This window comes from Nerophis ophidion, linkage group LG06 (genome assembly GCF_033978795.1).
Source record: "Nerophis ophidion isolate RoL-2023_Sa linkage group LG06, RoL_Noph_v1.0, whole genome shotgun sequence".
NCBI lineage: Eukaryota > Metazoa > Chordata > Actinopteri > Syngnathiformes > Syngnathidae > Nerophis > Nerophis ophidion.
In genome coordinates, this window is record NC_084616.1 from 43,993,966 (window position 1) to 44,016,514 (window position 22,549).

General features: G+C 43.0%; 1 protein-coding gene across 3 annotated transcripts in view; it reads right to left on the bottom strand.

Moving 5' to 3' along the window:
• LOC133554752 (contactin-3-like) overlaps positions 1-22,549 on the bottom strand; it is a 246,167-nt gene that overhangs the window by 178,783 nt on the left and 44,835 nt on the right. For all 3 annotated transcript variants that reach the window (XR_009807197.1, XM_061903853.1, XM_061903854.1), the window contains exon 2: positions 14,973-15,115. Coding sequence is in view for 2 of the 3 variants with exons in the window: in XM_061903853.1 (XP_061759837.1) it covers positions 14,973-15,027 (55 nt within the window). In the remaining variant the exon portion in view is untranslated. The remainder of the gene's footprint in view (positions 1-14,972; positions 15,116-22,549) is intronic.

Below are 22,549 nucleotides of genomic sequence, written 5' to 3' on the forward strand. Positions count from 1 at the left end.
CTTGGCGGAGTCCAACCTCCACTGGAAACGTGTCCGACTTACTGCCAGCAATGCGGACCAAGCTCTGACACTGATCATACAGGGAGCGGACCGCCACAATAAGACATTCCGATACCCCATACTCTCTGAGCACTCCCCACAGGACTTCCCGAGGGACACGGTCGAATGCCTTCTCCAAGTCCACAAAGCACATGTAGACTGGTTGGGCAAACTCCCATGCACCCTCAAGAACCCTGCCGAGAGTATAGAGCTGGTCCACAGTTCCACGACCAGGACGAAAACCACACTGTTCCTCCTGAATCCGAGGTTCGACTATCCGGCGAAGCCTCCTCTCCAGTACACCTGAGTAAACCTTACCGGGAAGGCTGAGGAGTGTGATCCCACGATAGTTGGAACACACCCTCCGGTCCCCCTTCTTAAAGAGAGGGACCACCACCCCGGTCTGCCAATCCAGAGGTACCGCCCCCGATGTCCACGCGATGCTGCAGAGTCTTGTCAACCAAGACAGCCCCACAGCATCCAGAGCCTTAAGGAACTCCGGGCGGATCTCATCCACCCCCGGGGCCTTGCCGCCGAGGAGCTTTTTAACTACCTCAGCGACCTCAGCCCCAGAAATAGGAGAGTCCACTACAGATTCCCCAGGCACCGCTTCCTCAAAGAAAGACGTGTTGGTGGGATTGAGGAGGTCTTCGAAGTATTCCCTCCACCGATCCACAACATCCGCAGTCGAAGTCAGCAGAACACCATCCGCACCATACACGGTGTTGATAGTGCACTGCTTCCCCTTCCTGAGGCGCCGTATGGTGGTCCAGAATCGCTTCGAAGCCGTCCGGAAGTCGTTTTCCATGGCTTCCCCGAACTCTTCCCATGTCCGAGTTTTTGCCTCCGCGACCGCTAAAGCTGCACACCGCTTGGCCCGTCGGTACCCGTCCACTGCCTCCGGAGTCCTATGAGCCAAAAGAACCCGATAGGACTCCTTCTTCAGCTTGACGGCATCCCTCACTGCTGGTGTCCACCAACGGGTTCTGGGATTACCGCCACGACAGGCACCAACAACCTTGCGGCCACAGCTCCAATCAGCCGCCTCGACAATAGAGGTTCGGAACATGGTCCACTCGGACTCAATGTCCCGCACCTCCCTCGTGACATGTTCAAAGTTCTCCCGGAGGTGTGAATTGAAACTCTCTCTGACAGGAGACTCTGCCAGACGTTCCCAGCAGACCCTCACAATGCGTTTGGGCCTGCCAGGTCTGTCCGGCATCCTCCCCCACCATCGCAGCCAACTCACCACCAGGTGGTGATCGGTAGAAAGCTCCGCCCCTCTCTTCACCCGAGTGTCCAAAACATAAGGCCGCAAATCCGATGACACAACTACAAAGTCGATCATGGAACTGCGGCCTAGGGTGTCCTGGTGCCAAGTGCACATATGGACACCCTTATGTTTGAACATGGTGTTTGTTATCGACAAACTGTGACGAGCACAAAAGTCCAATAACAAAACACCACTCGGGTTTAGATCCGGGCGACCATTCTTCCCAATCACGCCTCTCCAGGTTTCACTGTCGTTGCCAACATGAGCGTTGAAGTCTCCCAGTAGGACAAGGGAATCACCCGGAGGAGCACTTTCCAGTACTCCCTCGAGTGTACCCAAAAAGGGTGGGTATTCTGAACTGCTGTTTGGTGCGTAAGCACAAACAACAGTCAGGACCCGTCCCCCCACCCGAAGGCGAAGGGAAGCTACCCTCTCGTCCACTGGGTTGAACTCAAACGTGCAGGCTTTGAGCCGGGGGGCAACCAGAATTGCCACCCCAGCCCGTCGCCTCTCACTGCCGGCAACGCCAGAGTGGAAGAGGGTCCAGTCCCTCTCGAGAGAACTGGTTCCAGAGCCCTTGCTGTGCGTCTAGGTGAGTCCGACTATATCCAGCCGGAACTTCTCTACCTCGCGCACTAGCTCAGGCTCCTTCCCCCCCAGTGAGGTGACGTTCCACGTCCCAAGAGCTAGCTTCTGTAGCCGAGGATCGGACCGCCAAGTGCCCTGCCTTCGGCTGCCGCCCAGCTCACAATGCACCCGACCTCTATGGCCCCTCCTATGAGTGGTGAGCCCATTTGAGGGATGACCCACGTTGCCTCTTCGGGCTGTGCCCGGCCGGGCCCCATGGGAACAGGCCCGACCACCAGGCGCTCGCCATCGTGCCCCAACTCCGGGCCTGGCTCCAGAGCGGGGCCCCGGTGACCCACGTCCGGGCGTGGGTTTTTTTAACTCGATTTTTTTTTTTCTTGTCCGTCACCATCAATATCCTCAAACACGAATCTTTCACCCTCGCTCAAATTAATGGGAAAATTGTCGTTTTCTCGGTCCGAATAGCACTTTTTGTTGGAGGCTCCCATTAAAAACAATGTGAATATGTGAGGAGCCCCCACACTTGCGACGTCATCGTCTGCGACTTCCGGTAGAGGCAGGGCTTTTCTCTTAGAACCGACAGTTGCAAACTTTATCGTGGATGTTCTCTACTAAATCCTTTCAGCAAATATATGGCAATATCGCGAAATGATCAAGTATGACACATAGAATGGACCTGCTATCCCCGTTTAGATAAGAAAATCTCATTTCAGTAGGCCTTTAACAGGACTACCTGGGAATAATATAACATAATTAAATGCAGCCCACTGGATTTTTTCAAACCATAGAAATTATTCCAATGGTCAAAATCTGCACTTCTGAGTGACATATGAGTAGGGATGATGTCCGAAACCGGTTCTCCCGATTGTTCCATAAGAAAAGAACCGATTCCATGGATTCGAATTCCTTTTTGAGAAACGGTTCCCGTTATTGAAGCCACTATAGTAAAGAAAAATATTTGGTTCTTTATTCGAATCCCGTGTCACAGGAAATGTCCTATGGCACGTCACAGGAAATGTCGTAGCTCAGTCATTCGGTGGCAGATATAGAAGCAACAACAACAATGGGGTGGAAAAAATAGCCTCAAGTCATCTCCTTACTGTCAAGCTTCGGGAAAACAACACACTTCCCCCCCTTCACAATAACAGCGCTGTGCGCAACAACTGTCTGACTGTGCTAACAAAATAAAATGTTTTAAAAAGTACCTTTCACAGGCATAATGTAGTTAAAACACTTGTTAATGTATTCACAAAATGATTACGCTTTGACTTAAAATACTGGCCAATATGTTTAAAGATATATTGCACCAATAAATGTGAGGATTTTATCGATTTGTATGTATGACAAAAAAGCACACACTGTATGGTGGTAAATATAAGGTAAAAAATAGAATTTAAAAGTAATTAAACGTTTTTATATTATATAAAATTGTTATTGTTATTTTAATGTTTTGTTACTATTATTACAATTTTTGTTTTGTATTCGTTAATCATTCGTTTTTTTTAAATAATATCTGAAGTTGAGTTTTGGCGGTATAATAAATACTCATGTTTTCAAACTAATTGTGTTATCCATTGTAATTTCAATAACAATCAAAATAATTGTGATTTTATTTTTTTTTCTTCAACAATCGTCCAGCCTTACCAGAGCGTTGACATTCTTTGCGCCCAGTCACTTCACACTCACCTGCGAACTGATCTAGTAAGAGCTGAAAATCCTGGTCAGATGAAGCCATCAGGACCACATCATCTGCAAAAAGCAGAGACCTATTCCAACCAAGCTCTGATACCGATCATACAGGAAACCTGCCGCCACAATCAGACAGTCTACAGGCCATCTCATCTACGCCTGAATGTGGTGTACACCCTGGAGAAGTCGCCACCTCATCGCAGGGCCAACACATATAGACAGACAACATTCACACTCACATTCACACACTAGGGCCAATTTATTGTTGCCAATCAACCTATCCCCAGGCGCATGTCTTTGGAAGTGGGAGGAAGCCGGAGTACCCGGATGGAACCCACGCATTCACGGGGAGGACATGCAAACTCCACACAGAAAGATCCCGAGCCCGGGATTGAACTCAGGAATAATCAGGACCATCGTATTGTGAGGCAGACGCACTAACCCCTCTGACACCGTGAAGCCCTTGTTTGTGACTAGTTAAACATATTTTATTGGAATTTTACAATTAGCAGGACTCACTGTTATTGAATGTGTCTGTAATGCTCTTAAAGGGGAAATGGCCTTTTCCCCGTATTTCGCCTATCATTCACAATAGGGCTGGGCAACATATTGAGTTTGTACGATATATCGATACATTTTTAAACAAGATATGAGCTAAGAAAATATCGTAATATCAATATAATTTACCCATCCATTTTCTACCGCTTGTCCCATTCGGGGTCGCGGGGGGATCTCAGCTGCATTCGGGCGAAAGGCGGAGTACACCCTGGACAAGTTGCCACCTCATCGCAGGGCCAACACAGATAGACAGACAACATTCACACTCACATTCACACACTAGGGCCCATTTAGTGTTGCCAATCAACCTATCCCCAGGTGTATGTATTTGCAGAAGTAGCAGAAGTACTCAGAGGGAACCCATGCAGTCATGGGTAATTTGTTTCAGGTTAAAATTACCAAACATGCACGTACAAGAACATCCTTAATTGGTTGCTTGTTTACTATGATGAGTCACGATTTGTCAGGGACAGGGCAATTTAGAGGCAAGATAGGGCGGGTCATCAAACCAGGAAAGGAAATCACAAAGTGCCTGCCTGCAAATGTATTTTTGCAGAGTCATATCAAAGACTATGAAATAGGACCCATTACCTCCCTGCTTGGCACTCAGCATCAAGGGTTGGAATTGGGTGTTAAATCACCCCAAAATAATTCCCGGGCGTGGCCACCGCTGCTGCTCGGGGTTTGAACTCACAACCTACCGATCTCAGGGCGGACACTCTAACCACCTAAGTGGCTCTACGCCCATAAAGCCCTCTGAAAACATTTGTTAAAAAGCGCTAACAATACTCCGTTCACATCTCGTGACCTGAATATCAACCAAGTATTAGTGATACTGTTATTATAAGTGCTAACACCGACAAAAAGCGTTACTGTTATCACAGAGAGCTAACTAGCTTATGCAGCTATTGACATATACTGTAGTACCAACCTGCTGCTTAATTTTTTCCCAGATGGTAAAAGGTCATTCTATACTATAAATCAGGCCTTTGATCTGGATAGTAGAAGGACAATGCCATTGACCGTTGTTAAAGTTGGTCAACTTTAACAGCCAACTTATAACCGGAGATGGCGAGAAAGACAAAGAGATAAGCTCGTGTGCAGCACTTTTATTCTAACCTGCAGGAGGATTACTAATGATTCTTCATCTAAATGGGAAGATATGGACAATCCATCAGTTAACGGTAGTTTTTGCACACTTTTCATTGAGGCTACCTTTGGCGTAGCTTACTGTGAAACGGAGGTGTCTCGATAGGAGGAGTTTAGGATGGAGTTTTTTTTAACCGGGGGTTACCAAGCTGTCAGCAAATGATGTCAACTCAATAATATCATGATCTGTTCACACCAGATCATGTCTTATTTTGAGTTTGTTGGTGTTTTCTTAATTTGTGCCTTGTGCTTTTATGTTTGTTGCACTTCCTTTCACTTTATTTTTACAGCACTTTGACTTTGTTTGCCAGCACATCTGTTCCCAATCAAGACTGTTTAATTTCAGCTGTTGCTGCATGCTGGTGTCGAAGCATTCACAAAAGACAATGTTCCATGTGGGTAAATCTTTGCTATCATCCAGCACTCTGTTTGTTAACTTAAAGCCTATGTAGTTTTTTTTTTTCCGATTCTTCAGTGCTTTCCCTGCTTCACTCGTTTTGTGTTTGTTCCTAAGTTTTTACCTGCGCACTGTGTCATCCTGCCTACTGTAAATTTGGATGGTAAATGGTAAATGAGTTGTCCTTGTATAGCGCTTTTCTACCTCTTTTAGGGAGCCCAAAGCACTTTGACAGTATTTCCACATTCGCCCATTCATCAAACTGACGGTGGGAGCTGCCATGCAAGGCGCTCACCATGGCCCATCAGGAGCAAGGTTGAAGTGTCTTGCCCAAGGACACAATGGACGTGACTAGGATGGCAGAAAGTGGGGATTGAACCAGTAACCCAACTTCGCCACGCTGTCTTGAAAACCACCGCTGCAATTTGACCCCAGAGTCACAAATAAGTTATTTCTCTACTCCGAGCAATAATCAAACTTTGTTTATGTAAACATTTTATTTAAACTTCTCAAAGGTAGTTTGTACAACGGATAACCTGTGACCATATGCATGACATCTTGGTCGTTGCTGATGTTAAGTGGCCTACATGCGGCGGCTATTCATTTTGCAAAGTAATTGTTTAACTAAACTTTGATACTTTTGGCGACAACATAGACACGAGTAAACTCTGCCAGAGATTATCTTCATGAATATATGATAATTAAATCTATTTTTTTTTATTAAGTACATGCATTGACAGCCCTAATATATGCATCCATATCCGAGGTCAGCAGCATAAGCAGAGAAGCTCAGACTTCCGTCTTCGTCCAGCTCCTCCCGGGGGATCCCGAGGCGTTCCCAGGCCAGCCTGTCTCTCTAAAGTGTCTTCCCAGTAGCCTCCTACCGGTCTGACGTGCCTTTAACACCTACCCTGGGAGGTGTCCGGGGGGTTAGCATGACCAGATGCCTGGACCATCTCATTAGGCTCTTCTTGATGTGGAAGAGCAGTGGCTTTACTTTGAGCTCCTCCCGGATGGCAGAGCTTCTCGCCCTATCAACTGAGGAAAGTAATTTTGGCCGCTTGTACACGTAATTTAGTCCTTTCGGTCATAACTTAAAGCTCATGACCATAGGTAAAGATTGGAACGTAGACTACTGGTAAATTGAGAGCTTTGCCTTCCTGTTCAGCTCCTTCTTCACCACGACAGATTGATGCAGGGTCTGCATCACTGCAGACGGCGCACCCATCTGCCTGTCTATATCACAATCCAGTCTTCTTTCATTCGTGAACAAGACTCGAGGTACTTGAATTCCTCTACTTGGGGCAAGATCTCCTCCCCAACCCGGATGAAAAACATAGACTTTGTCTTGGAAGTGCAAATTTTTATCCTAGTCGCTTCGCACTCAGCTGCGAACCAACCTAGTAAGTGCTGAAAATCCTGGTCAGAAGAAGCCATCAGAACCACATCACCTGCAAAAAGCAGAGACCTAATCCAACCAATGTCTGATACCGATCATACAGGAAACGTGCCGCCACAATCAGACAGTCTAATACGCCCTATCCCAAGACTTTCCAAGAGACACTGTTGAAGGCCTTCTCAAAGTTCACAAAACACATGTAGACTGGTTGAAAAAACTCTGATGATCCCACATGAACCCTGCTGAGAGTATAGAGATGATCCACAGTCCCATGACTAGGACCTCAATCCGAGGTTTGACTTTTCAGCGTGGCTTCCTCTCCAGTTCACCTGAGTAGACCTAACCGGGAAGGCTGAGGAGGGTGATCCCATGATAGTTGGAACATACCTTAAGGTTCCCCTTCTTAAAGATACTGCACAGTCTAGTCAACCAAAACAGCCCTAAATTAGCTCCAGAGCCTTAAGGAACGCCGAGCATTAAGGAACTCCGGGCGGATCTCATCCACCCTTCCAGGCCCTGCCACAGCGAAGTTTTATTTGTATTTTTTTTATTTAGCATTTAAAATATGTTTGTGTATGACATTCTGACAATGAAATTGCATTTGTATCAAAATATGAATTTTAATTATTTAAATTTATATTGATAAATTATGATTAAACCAGATAAAAAAAGGTGATTAATCAGTTTAAAAATATTATTAATCTCAGAGAAACATACGTTTTTGAATGTCAATGAAAGTGCTCTATCGCTCTATCATACGTAATCAGAGAGCCAACGTGTTTCGTTTAATTCTTTTTTCATTCTTTATTTATCTATTACTTGTTTTACCGAATTTAAACAATTGTTTTTTTCTACTTTTCCATATGCTTATACATTGAAGCTCTCATGTGAAAAAAACAATTTGATGTGCATTTATAAGAATAAAAGATGATAGCTCATCAAAAAGACAGATTCACCTTTTTTTTTCTAAAATAAGTAATGAGCCTATAAAGTAAGTTTTATCTCATACTTGAATAATCAAACAAATTAATTAATAACCTACTATGTTGCCAAAATATTTGATAGCTGCAGCCCTACATAGTAAAAAATGGTCTGATCACCACTACAGGCACAGGCGCATCAACCAGTTTCAATTTAGGACCTTGAGTTTATGATCTCCAACTCGGTAGGAGAAAATGAGCGCTTGATTTGCTCACTGTAGCTCTGTTTCCATTGCAGTTTTTCGCAAAATAAAAGTGATATTTCTAAAATGTTGACAAAGTATATTTGTGACTTGTATGTGTTTCCATTAAAGGGTGTTTTGCGTCATTGGGCGTAAATCTCGTAAAATCTCATCCTCTTTTTTTTTTTTTCCAAGATGGCGGCGCGAACGGACGCAGCGGCTTACGGCTCTCCATTTCAGTGCTCTTTCCTCCTTCTTTTCTTCCTTTTTTTTTTACTTTTGGGCACCACCTGTACTGCAAACACCCGGTACACCCGCCAGTTACTCTTGGATATCGGGAACTCGCACCAGATATCTGTTTCGAGAGACTTTCACCACGAGCACAACATCCCAGAGGACATAGCGAGAGCCCCGGGCTCTCTGTGGTTTGTTGTCGGGTCTGGGAGACGGCGCAGACGGAGGCGGGAGAGGAAGCAAAAACGTGTTCCTCTCCAATGCCAGATCCCTCGTACAGAAGATGGACAACCTGGTGTTACAACTCGCTGGAAACCGCTATGCTCGGGACTGTTGTGCTATGATCATCGCCGAAACCTGGCTTACCCCAGAAATACCCGATGCTAGCATGCAGCTAGCCGGCCGCACTCTGCTCCGCCGGGACAGAAATAAGGACTCCGATAAGAGCAGGGGGGGGGGCTCTGTATTTACATGCATGAGAACAGGTGCAACAACGGGACAATCATTGAACAGCACTGTTGCCCAAAAATGGAGTAAATGTCTGTTAGATGTCGGCCTTTTTTTCTCCCGAGAGAGCTGTCTGTTGTTATCATCATGGCTGTGTATATTCCACCGGGCGCCAAAGTAAACACAGCGCTCTCTCTTCTGCTGAACACCGTCAACGAACAGCAGCGGGCCCACCCCGACAGTGTTCATATCATAACCTGGGATTTTAATAAGGCCAATCTGAAGACTGTACTCCCTAAGTTCTACCAGCACGTGAAGCGTTCTACAATGGGCAAGAACACCCTGGACCAAGTGTATACCAACATGAAGCACGCGTGCAGAGCCACACCCCTCCCCCAGCTTGGACAGTCAGACCATCTTTCCCTCCTGCTCTCTCCTACCTACACCCCCATCAGACGCCAGGCCAGGCCCATCACAAAGACTGTTATGACCTGGCCTGACGATGCACTCCCCAAACTTTAGGACTGCTTCCAACACACAGACTGGGACCTCTTCCAGCAACAGGAGCTGGAGACAGCCACAGGAATGGTGCTGGACTACATACAGTTCTGCATCGGGAATGTGACTGTGGAAAAAAACATCCGGGTTTACGCCAAAAAGAAACCCTGGATGACCAGCCAGGTCCGCACACTCCTCAGGGCCCACGACGCAGCCTTCAGGTCAGGGGACAGGGCACTGTACAGTGCTGCTAGAGTCGACCTGAAGAGAGGGATTAAAAAAAGCAAAGGCGGTCCACATAGGTGCATGGAGTCCTAACTGTCCAGCAATAACTCACGGGAGGTGTGGCGGGGCATTCATGACATCACGAACTTCAACTGCGGTTCAGAGTGCGACACTGGCAGAGGAGCTTAACTGTTTCTTTGCCCGTTTTGAAAACCCCCAGCAACTCTCATCTGCTCCAGCCCTGCCCCCGCCGCCACCGGGCTATGGCACCATTACACTCACTGTACAAGAGCACAGTGTCAGACTGGCTGTGAACCCCAGGAAGGCTGCCGGACCAGATGGAGTACCTGGAGAGGTGCTCAGGGCGTGCGCCCACCAGCTCGCTACCCCCCTCACCAGGATCTTTAACCTCTCCCTGGCTCAGGAAGTCATCTACAATAATCCCGGTGCCGAAGAAGTCTCCCATCACCAGCCTGAATGATTACCGACCAGTGGCCCTCACTCCGGTAATCATGAAGTGCTTCAAAAGGCTGGTTCTCCAGCACATCAAGGACCATATCCCTCCAGACTTCGACCCCCACCAGTTCGCATACCGGGCGAACAGATCCACAGAGGACGCCATCGCTGTTGCCTTTCACTCTGCTCTGAACCACCTGGAGCAGCAGCAGAGCTACGTCCGGATGCTCTCTGTGGATTATAGTTCTGCCTTCAATACAATAATCCCGGACAGACTCTGCAATAAACTGGACACTGTTGGCCTCCCCCCTCTCACAAGCGCCTGGATAAGAGACTTTCTAACGGACCGACCCCAGAATGTGAGACTTGGCCCCCACCTCTCATCCACCCGCAGGCTGAGCATCGGCTCTCTACAGGGCTGTGTGCTGAGCCCCCTCCTCTACTGCCTCTACACCCATAACTGCAGTCCAGCTCACAGCGACAACCTTATCGTCAAGTTTGCTGACGATACCACAGTGGTCGGGCTCATCTCCAGGGGTGACGAGGATGCCTACAGGGAGGAGGTCCTGAAGCTGACGATCTGGTCTTCGGAGAACAACCTCGCTCTCAACACCAGCAATACCAGAGATATCATTGTTGACTTCAGGAGGAACAGCACCGACCCTGCCCCCCTCTACATCAACGGCGAGCGTGTGGAGAGGGTCCACTCCTTCAGGTACCTTGGAGTCCACATCTCTCACGACTTTTCCTGGACAGTCAACACCACATCAATCATAAAGAAGGTTCAGCAGCGGCTACACTTCCTGAGAGTCCTCGGGAAGTACAACCTGAAGCCTGACCTGCTGCTGACCTTCTACCGCTCGTCTATTGAGAGCCTGCTGACCTACTGTATTGCAGTATGGTACGGTAGCTGCACTGCAGTAGACAGGGAGAGGCTGCATAGAGTGGTCAAGGCGGCTCAGAAGATCATCAGACGTCCTCTCCCCTCTCTGATGGACATCTACACCTCCCACTGCCTTAACAGAGCCAGTGCCATCATCAATGACAGCACCTGCCCTGGCTCTGACCTGTTCCCCCTGCTGCCCTCTGGGAAGTGCTACAGGTGCATTAAAACCAAAACAAACAGGCTAAAGAACAGCTTCTTCCCCAGGGCCATAACCACCCTGAACGGACTTCCACATTGACCCTCATAACTGCCTTCTCTTCGGTGTACACATTGTTTTCTTGCATGCACACGTCGTACCGTACGGATTGGCCTCAATCTCGTTACCCTGCGTAATGACAATAAAGCTGATTCTGATTCTGATCCTGCGAGACTCCTCTTTGAGGAAGATGTTTCAGCCAGGGCTGTTGTCAATAGAAGCTGAAGGGAGCGGGTGATCGCTTAAAGGCAACGTCCTTACAGCCCTATGGACATTACTGTTTGGGCATGTGGGTCTCTCTGAGCCTGCGGGTCGGTTGCTGAAAAGGAAACAGCGAGATGGCCCGGTGCGACGGCGCCACCTCGCTCCCCCCTCCACCGATCAATCGCAGACTTAGGGCCCTCTCGACACATGTTGGAGCATGTGTTTCACTCCAAGCCTGCAAGTCAGCTTGCAGCGAAAGCACCTGAGAAACGGCCTCGTTTTGCAGTGCCGCCTCACTCCTCCATACCGACCTATCGAAAGCGAGACTAGACGGCCATGTGTCTTAGTTATCCTGCATCGGTGACCCACCGGTTTTGTGTTTATGTGACCTCTAAATGCGAAAAAAAATGTTTCCATCATGCTTTTGCAAAACACTTCAATATTGTGGAAAAATGTTTTGGCGATATTTGAGAGGTTTTTCGAAATATGGGTGTTTTCATTACCAGTTTCTTATTGTGATATTTCGGTTTTGCACATTTCTTGGAGTAATGGAAACACAGCTATTAATTCACCCACAGCACCTCATCTCACCTAATGGGAAAGTTATTTTGATTGCCGTGATTGGACCTGTTTCCTAATGTTATCGGATTTATCGGTATAATCTCATAATTCCTCATATGAGCCACATACTATTGTGCATCCATAACAAAAACAGTGTGTATGTGTTTAGCGAAAATGACAGATTTAAATACAGTGTGATTACATACTGTACATGAAGCAATTCACTATACTTGGCTGTAATTCTTTTGAAATGATTGCAATAACATAGTTTTAATTTGAAGACCGGTTCAAGAGTTGCCTTGCTGTGTTACACATGTTAGTATTTACTGCACAGGTCCAAATGCATCTGCCAGCCCTACATGAACACCGCTTCTATGCTCCCTGACATACACAAACACACATCCAGCAAGCACCTCGAGAAAGAATTGAATGGGGAGATATCTGGTTAACTCTTGGTAAACTTTCTACAGGCACGACTTCTCCCTTGGCTTTGGCATCTGACCTCTCATAAAGCTGATTCCTCGGTGGATAACTTCCCTCGAAGCAAATATAAAGGGACAGGTATTGTGCTCATGAAAACACTGTTCTTCCTCCGAACAAGGAGGATTTCCAAGGTCTAAAAAGGTATTGCTATCACGTTGTGACCAGCAGTATGTACCAACTGCCATGCCTCATGTTCCATTATAGTGATATCAGTCAAAGCCACTTTGTAAGAAGCTGGGTAAATCAGAATTTTCAAAACTGATCCATGGAATATTTCCTTGAGAAGGTATGGTTTTAAATGAAAGCAGCCTCAATTCCAAATGTAACCTAAAACGGAATTACTTTACTTTACATGACACTGTTAGAAGAATAATGCAAAATCCCAACTTTCACTTTTTATGTTGTTTGCATATAGGATCACTATAAGCACTTCCACTTGTGAGTGACTATTTGAATAATTCTGGGAGAACTCGTATAGAGCCGATCTCGGCAATAGTCCGGATTTCTGCTGGATAACGGCTGCTGAATAACGCAGCCAGGGAGCGTCACCGCCATCCACCATCCAGAATTCCCCACTGCTGTTATGATGCACACTGTGGCGGCTTCTCCATGCAGCAAAGTACAGCAGACTTTTACAAGATCTCGCAAATCCGCGAGTAATCATGTGACAAGGGAAGTTGTTGTAAAGCGAACCACAAACAGTTTATTCTGTCCTTCTAGTGAAGCAGAAGTAAATAAAGTCAGTCCTGCCATTGGCGATATGTAACGGTTGCTAATCAGCAACACAAGATGTGCTGTTCAATACCCACAGTATGACAGTACTGTCTTGACTCGTAGAAAAGACAAAAGTTTTGCTTTGCAGAACGACTGCCGCATTTTCCGGACTACAATATAGGCCACGCCCATTACATTTTAGAAAAAACTATTTGTTTCATATATTAGCCACACCAGACTATAAACAGCTGATACATACCAGTACGTTATGAATGGGATATTGATATAGAGATATTTTGTAAATATTTATTGACATTCCTTAATTGTTTCCAAACGGAGCTTGTAACACATCAGCAAAACGGCTGATCAAACAAAACATAAAAGTCATTGAAGTCTTTATTCATCCTTAATAAAATTAATAACATTTTTACTTTTTTTTTTTTAAGCTTTAAGATGTTAATCACAATTGTTGTTTCTAGTACTTTGTAAACACTTTTTGAGTTCGTACAGTTTATCTAAATGGATTATTTTAGCAAATATAGATGCTCTGTGTGTATATCGAGCGCAGGAATGCGGTACGGCCCCGGGATGCCATCAGCATGTGCAAGGGGTTTGTTGGCTGTGGAAATCCACACATTGACTTGAATTGAAACGATAAAAGTCCGCCGCCATGGCAGTTACGCACCCTGTGGAAATCTGGGGTAATAGTCATCGTATCATTTTGATTTTGCTTTGCTAAAATGAAGTAAAACATAATGTGTAAAACTGCTTTGCGACAAGCTGTTAACTTAAAATATACAAAAATAAATTCTATAATCTACACATTATATTTGGGAGAGTGCTTTATGTGGATGGCGTAAGCACTGAATTAAGTTTTCTCTTGGAAGCAATTAGTCTGTGATCTAATATCCTAATTGCGTCTGAATTTCTACCGGTGTTCAAGTATATAAATAAATGCCTGAGGATGTTATGAAGATATCCGACCCTAAGGTGCAAATTAAAATCCCACAGTGACTCACTTGTTGGATACATCATCAGATGTGCATTGGATTTAAAAATAAGCGGTCCTAATTACCGAGTTGGTAAATGTAGGTATGGACATGCAGCCCAAATACACACTCTGATGGAGTAAGACACACAGATGCTAATTATTTTATATCACAGCTGTTGGGGGGAGAAAGGGGTAATCTGGAGCAAGGCAGCATTAAAGATTAGTCACTCTTTAATACGCCATGCTAAGTTACAAAGTCCTAATTCATCTTGCTCTCATCTTAAAACTCCCGACATTAGCAGAACTCACATTTGACCCTGAACATTTTGTAAGAGAGAGGCAAATTAGGTCTCTAATTAGAATCAAGATCAATGGAAGGATTTCTGTACTACCGCCAGTACAATCTCAATTAGGGTAACAATTGAAGTGCCCTTTAAAATTGAATGACCGAAAGCTCAACTACAAAAGAGGGAGGATCTACTTTTAGAGGTGGAAAATGTCTACCTCTAAAAGGAATAAAGTTTTTTTTGACTCCAGCTTTGACTATAAGAATGTTGAAACGCTGGTCAAAAACGCCAGTGAAGACAATGTCATGGATCTCAAATTGGGAGTATTGCTGGAAAGCCCCTGGGTGCCATAAAACCTACTTTTACTTTCAATTGTCATCCGTTCTATGGTCCAAAGAGCTGTCGCCACAATCTATAAATAACAATTCCTACTTGATATGTTAAGAAAAAATGCATATTTGGGAGGCTTACAGTACCTGTCAGACAGTCCAGTGATAAGAGCAGCAAAGTGAGATTCCACAGCAACTCCATTGTAATGTTCTCTGGTCACATGCAGTCACATACAGTCTCAAATGTGGAGAATTCTTCAGTTGTCCTTTCCAGCATTTACACGTGTCCTCTGTTGAAGGAAACGAAAGGGATATTAGAAGGCATTAGAAGTTCATTCAGACTTCAGATGGAATTTGATTGCAATTCTTTGATTGACTACAGAGAAAAGTTTACTAGTTTTACAAACTGCCGTGTGTGTTATCATTTTGATAATTGTAGATGCCTGAAAATATGACAGACAGTGTGTTTTCCTACATTTAAGGGGTTTTAAATGTTTTACACTTAAAAAGGTGCCGACAATGCTAACCAGTATTTCATAGTTCTTGAACAAAAAATTATCCCGAGAGGAAAAGTTCTTCCTAAAATACACAATAGTGATTTTAGGCTTCTTTTGTGGTTACTTTCAGCACATTTTGCAATGCTACTGATGTCAGTATCAAACATGTCACAATAAGCGTAAGAAAATACCCACAACAGGGAGACACTGAAACTATGGAAACACAGGCTATGGTGTCTATATATGATCATATTAGTTTCTTGTTTTGCTCAGAAAAGTTAAGCATATCAGTTTTGAAGTAATCATAGACCAGGGTAACAAGCACAACAAATTACGTGATTAAAATACTAGATTTAAAAGTATTTGTCCATAGTCCATGCTGGGAAATAATCATCCAGTTCTTTAGATGATGTCATACCGAAAGGGCACCCCCAACCTCTTACAGATTATTAGTAGTCAAGTTGGCTGATAACCGATTTTTGGAGCTGAAAATGATTTGCAGTTAGTTATTTACACATGAATAGGATATATCAATAAAGAGCTTAAATAGGCTTTTATTTCACGTTAACGTCGGATCACTAGCAGGGGAACTGTACTTTTTTTGGAATTTGGCCTTTCTTTCATAATCTTTATATGAAACAAGAACACAAATGTTTTTCTTTTTTAATGCATTGCAAATGCTAAATAAATGCAATCAGAAGACCGCTTACAATCGAGCCGATGGGAATTGCTCTATTTTGCCTGTGAAGGGCTCTAAAAACATCCAAACACCTCCATTAGGGTTTTATATGGACGCTGTATCATTAAATTTCTGGGTTAAAATTGGATGCCAAAGTTGACCAACTCGTCAGTTTATGTCTTCATCCTTCTACTATCCAGGTGGGAGGCATTATCTATGATCTAAAATAAACTTTTGCGAGCTCCGAGAATAAACATTTTCAAGCTCCGAGGCATGAACGCAGCTTTCCAGCAGATATCAACAGAGCAGTTGTTATCCCCTCTTTGATCACAGCGCCCCTAAATATAGTTTGTCTGCGTTAGCGCTTGTAATAACAATATCACCAATACAGTGGAACCTCAATTCACAAACGCCTCTATTTGTGTTCTTTTCGGTCAACGAACTTTGAGATCGAGCCTAATATGCCTCGTGTGCGACTGATGTCTCAATGTTCAATGTATGTCTTCATTAATTTTTTCATATAATTATTCTTTTTTTTTTTTTGGCCGCTAGAACTGCAACACGGTGGAAGAGGGGTTAGTGCGTCTGCCTCACAATACGAAGGTCCTGCAGTCCTGGGTTCAATCCCAGGCTCGGGATCTTTATGTGTGGTGTTTGCATGTTCTCCCCGAGAATGCGTGGGTTCCCTCTGGGTACTCTGACTTCCTCCCCCTTCCAAAGACATACACCTGGGGATAGGTTGATTGGCAACACTAAATTGGCCCCAGTGTGTGAATGTGAGTGTGAATGTTGTCTGTCTATCTGTGTTGGCCCTGCGATGAGGTGGCGACTTGTCCAGGGTGTACCCCGCCTTCCGCCCGATTGTAGCAGAGATAGGCGTCAGCGCCCCCCGCGACCCAAAAAGGGAATAAGCGGTAGGAAATAGATGGCATCCATTTTGATGACAAAACTGCCATTTTAAAGAGGCGGACCCTCAACGTCACATCCTGTTTATATTTTGCTTGGAGAATTAGTCTCGCGGCGCCGCCAACAGGACAGAGATTGCCACAAGTGCTACCATTATCAAAAAGGACGTTGATATGGTTTGAGTTTGAGTTTATTTGGAACCTGCATGCACACAACATGATACATCACAATGTCCAGTTGTTTTATTCAATATGTTCGAAAAGGAAGGAAGAAGCAGATCTTATTTAATCCTACCCCTTTTCCTTTACATAGCAGTTTCTAACACTTTTGTTCACTTCCTGTTCTCAATGTATTCACAATATACTCCATAAGTAATAACATTAAAAATAAATAAATTAATAAATAATAATTAGTGAAGTAAGTTATATTTCATATGGTGAGATGAGTAGGATTATCTGCAAAATGAATGGGTGGATGAGATAAATTAAGAATGGTGATCATGTTTCGTCTTCTTTGCACTTTGTAAACACTTTAAGTTTGAACAGTTTCTTGAGTTGCATCACATTAGTACATTGTTTGATTTCTTAAACTTAATCCATTCCATAAATTAATTTCACAGACTGATATACATAAGGTCGTAAGTGGTGTAAGTCTGTACAAATGTTTTAAATTGAATTGTTCTCTAAGGTTGTATTTCTCCTCTTTTGTTGAGAAGAATTGTTAAATATTGTTGGGTAGGAGATTATAGTTTGCTCTGTGAATAATTCTAGCTGTTTGCTAATTCACTATGTCGTGGAATTTCATTACTTTCGATTCAATTTAGGGCTGGGCAATATGGCCTTTTTTTAAATCTCCATATTTTCAGGCCATGTCACGATACACTATATATATCTTGATATTTTGCCTTAGCCTTGAATGAACACTTGATGCATATAATCACAGCAGTATGATGATTCTATGTGTCTACATTAAAACATTATTGTTCATACTGCATTAATACATGCTACTTTTAAACTTTCATGCAGAGAGGGAAATCACAACTAAGTCAATTGACCAAAACTCTATTTATCAAACAGTTACTAAGCAGTGTAACAAACATTCATGTCATTTCAAAACAGAAAGTGCAAGATTGTCAGAGACATTTAAAAACAAGCTATGAGTGCACTTTTGTTCATGATGTCACTAAGATGACTTATCGAAACAACACTGAATTGAAGTGGACTTTTTGTACAGAACGCCACTACAACAGTTTAAAACAAATAAAGTGCACTTTTGTGCATGATGTCACACACGATATTTCAGTAGTCAAAAGTGTCAAATAAAAATGAGCTGCATAATAGGAAATCAAATCGCTAAGTGGTAGGTTACTGCGGACGTTATCTCCTTATGTTGTTCACTTTTTTTTTATACGGTGTTGATGTGGAAATAGTTGCCTCTGCATTTTGTTGGTGTGGCACCTAACAGAGCTGTTGACATGCAGAGTAACCACTCTTCATTCTCTAGCAGGTGACTTTTCAAATGATGCTACATAGTAGTAGTGCAGCTACTTTTTGTCGCAACGCTTTTGCCCCATACTTGACATGGTTATCTGTTCGACATATTCCCAAACCACCGCCAAACGATGGATCCTGTGCTGTGTTTCTTGGGAATTAATTCTTCCTTCATTTGTTACCAGATTCGCACCTTCTTTCTCTCGTAAAACCACTAGCACCACAACTGACATTATCCATGCTGCTACCTCTCTGCTCCGTGTGGGCGAATATGTATGTGACGTACATGTATGTAAGAAGGTGTGCTTCCTGTCTGTGAGAAGGAGAGGCAAGAAAGAGTGGAAAGAGTCTGTAGTGTAATGCCAGCAGTTAATAGCAACTGCTTGAGAAAGTATACTCGAATATCACGATATAGTCATTTTAAATATCGCACATAGACAAACCTGCGATATATCGAGTATATCGATATATCGCCCAGGCCTAAATCAATGAATAAAGGGTTTGAATGTTCTCTATATTCAACATTATGTATTATTCTAACTGATCTTTTTGTAACACGGTTAGTAAATGAAGTGTAGTTTTGTAGTTATTTTCCCATATTTCTGCACAATAACTCAGATATGGTAGCACTAACGAGCAGTAAACAATAGGGAGTGAGTTATGGTCTCAAACATGTTTTTGCCTTATTCATTATTGACATGTTTCTTGCTAATTGATGTGGTATATTTTTTACATGAGATTTCCAGTTCATTTTATCATCAATCATTAAACCAAGAAATTTGGTTTCATTTACTCTTTCAATTTGTATTCCGTTTGTGTTTCTGTTTGACTTTCGTTTCAACTCTTACCGAATATCATTACTTTAGTTTTACTGAGGTTTAAGGATGGTCTGATTTGTCAAACCATCCTTTTTATCTGTTATTTCTCTTGTTGTTATTTGTATTAGCTTCTGTGTGTTCTCTCCTGAACAAAATGCTGTTGTATCACCCGTGAAAAATACTAACTTTAAATATTTTGTAACTTTACAAATGTCCTTCATATAAATGTTGAACAGTTTTGGTCCTAGTATTGATCCCTGGGGTACACCACAGGATATATTTAGAGTCGTAGATGTGTGTTCGCCTCGCTTCATGTGTTGTTTCCTGTTGCTTAAGTAGATTCTAATCCTGTTTAAGACCAACCCTCTGACGCCATACCGTTCTAATTATTTGATTAAAATAATGTGATTAATGTGTCAAAAGGAAGGATCTATAAACACTGCTGCTGCACATTTTTTACTATCCATTGCATTGGTAATTTCTTCTGTAATTTTGATTAAAGCCATAGAAGTTGAAATATTAGCTCTTTATCCATATTGGTTCACAGCGAGTATTCTATTTTTTTTTGTGAAACTCTCTAATCTGTTTTTGAACAGTTGTTCAACGATTTTAGAAAATTGTGGAAGTAAAGAAACAGGTCTATATTTGTAAAATGTTGTTTGTCTCCAGTCTTATAAATTGGTGAAGATTATCTATATTCATTTTGTTTGGGAATTTGCCTGTTTGAAATGATAGGTTACTAATATACGTCCTGAGATCTCTTCGTTAACATTTTTAGCGTTTCCATAGCAATTCCATTACAATTAATTGAAGCATAACATTTGCATTTTTTCACGACTTTAATTATTTCCTCCTGTGTCACATTTTTGAGGATCACTGAGTTGGGATTTGTATCTTTACAATGTAATGTGCCATACATTTTTAGTTTTTTCATTACAGCACATCCGAAAAAGAGGAGAAAGAAACAGTTTAAAATCAATCGTTCATTTGGGTTTTTCTGTATTGTGACGCTTTAAAGGGGGCGTTTTTCTTCAGTCCTTAGTGCCATGACATGTTTTGTTATTATCAAAATTGCTGTGGGTGTGTATATGTTTTCTTCTCTTGTTTATATATTTTTTTATGTAAAGTGTGTATAATATAAGCTATTTAAATTAAAGTCTGATTGATTAACTAATTCAGAGTAAATCCCTTTGCCGTTTGAAGGCAAATAGTACACAGTATCAAGGGGCGATCATTCCCAATCCTTAATTAGGCTATTGTTAAAAGACAAGAAAATGCTAAAAATTCCTGACAATGCATTGTAAGTCAATGCAATAATTAAGAGCTTGACATTAAAATGTATTGACTTTTCACTGCAATCATAGGTAACTTTTAATAATGAGAAACGACAATGTGTTGTTCCGACACAAACAAAAATGACTTTCAAAGCAAGTGCTTTACAAAAAGAATCAAGGCTCAAGGGTGCTTAACGTTGTATAGCTGGGACCATGTCTGCAAAAGAAAAATGAAAGGGATTTCGAGCTTGTACTAAAACTTGCTGAGATTATACAAAAGGCAGACGGCTTGTCAGACACATGTAGTGAAGCACTGGCACGACTCCTCAAATTCTTGCATACTGCAGCAATTATATCCTCTCGATAAATCGCTGACTATGTGTAGCACAAAACTATTGCCTGATTCTTAGAAGAGACACATTTTCTTGATGACTGATGAAGTCGTGTTGTAAACCGAGTTAGAGTCTAAAAAAAGCTGTTATTTGTTAATGAGACACATTATTTCCGTCGTTGACAACAGTGCTATGTTTATTTGTCGAACGCAGCCCAACATGTTGACAGCTACGATCATTTCTGATAAAGAGCAGATTAAATATTTGTGTAGATGATAAAGTCAGAAAAGATTAAATGAAGTGAGAAAATCAGTTAAACTGACTCTCCCTGCAACGTTCAACTGAGTGATGGCACCGTTTTTTTTTTGGGGGGGGGGGTGGTTTGACTGCACTCCATCAGTGCACATAAATAATAATATTGTTCTGGAAAGCCTATCAAGAAGCCAGCGGTAGAAAACACAGAACTAAATTATTACACTTTCCGTTATCTTGGAATAGCAAAGGGGAGCATACTGATTCAAATGTGAATATTTCCACCACATTCGCATACAACACACTCCCTTCTGAGTCTACCAACCCATTAAAGGCAACAATTTTACCCCATAAATCTCATTATGGAGATTGGCTTTACAGTGTCATCTTCGTTCCAATGTATCCTGCGGTTATTACGATGCCAATGTCATGAGCAAATGTTAGCTTTTAATAATAAAACACAAAGGCTTCAAATCACTTTTTATGCTCCGAGATATTTTTGGAGAGTTTATCCTTCGAGGGGAAACAATTGCAAGAGCTTTGCTGAATTCATAAGCCTAAGAGAGAAAGCCTTGAAATTTAACAAAACCTTGCACTGCACCTTTATAGTCTTATAATGTATTTGTGACTATGCAAAATTATAAAGCTTGTTACGACTGCATGTCAATATTCTTGCAATATGATTTGCTTTGCATGTGGGTTATTTTGACTTTTGGTTCTGGATCCTTTGGTACTGTGCGACAAAGAGTGGCATTTCAGTGACTTCTGCTGTGTTTTTTTTGTGAACTTCTGGATCTGCCTCCCGGGAGCCTTTTGGCCATGGAAACCAGGTGCTTGGTCTCTGCCACACCAGAGTCCGTTTGGAGAGACTGGAGTAGATGCGGATGAAGAGACAGGGCTGCGCAGCTTGTGCACTACCATGAATTGATTAACGTGGACTTAAACAAGTTGAAAAACTTATTCGGGTGTTACCCTTTAGTGGTCAATTGGACGGAATATGTACTGTACTGTGCAATCTACTAATACAAGTCTAAATCAATCAATCGATCAAAAAAACAAGCTTCACAGTGTCTTGACTGAATGAACAGGAGTCAGACACCTCTATCCTCGCTCATCCATGCAGACTGGCCACTGGCCGAGAGTTGGTGGGTGGTCGAGGGTAGAGTCTGTTGGTTGCTTTGTTGGGTCTGCTCTTGTCTTTGGCTATGCTTCTCCCACCCCAGCAGACAATAGCGTGGAACACCGCAGAGGCCACCACAGTGTATATGTTTTTTTTGTTTTTTTGCTGTTGGTTAACTTTTTTGGCCGTGTAGAAATAGCTGGTTGCATCAGCTCTGCTATTTTAATGTCTTTAATGTCCTTTGTGTTCTTTGATGTTTCCCTCTTAAACACATGTTTATGTGTGCCACGGTTATGAGTTTTTTTCCCATTGGCCTCAGTCTGGAACCCCTATACAAGAGCTTCTGTCTCCCTGTA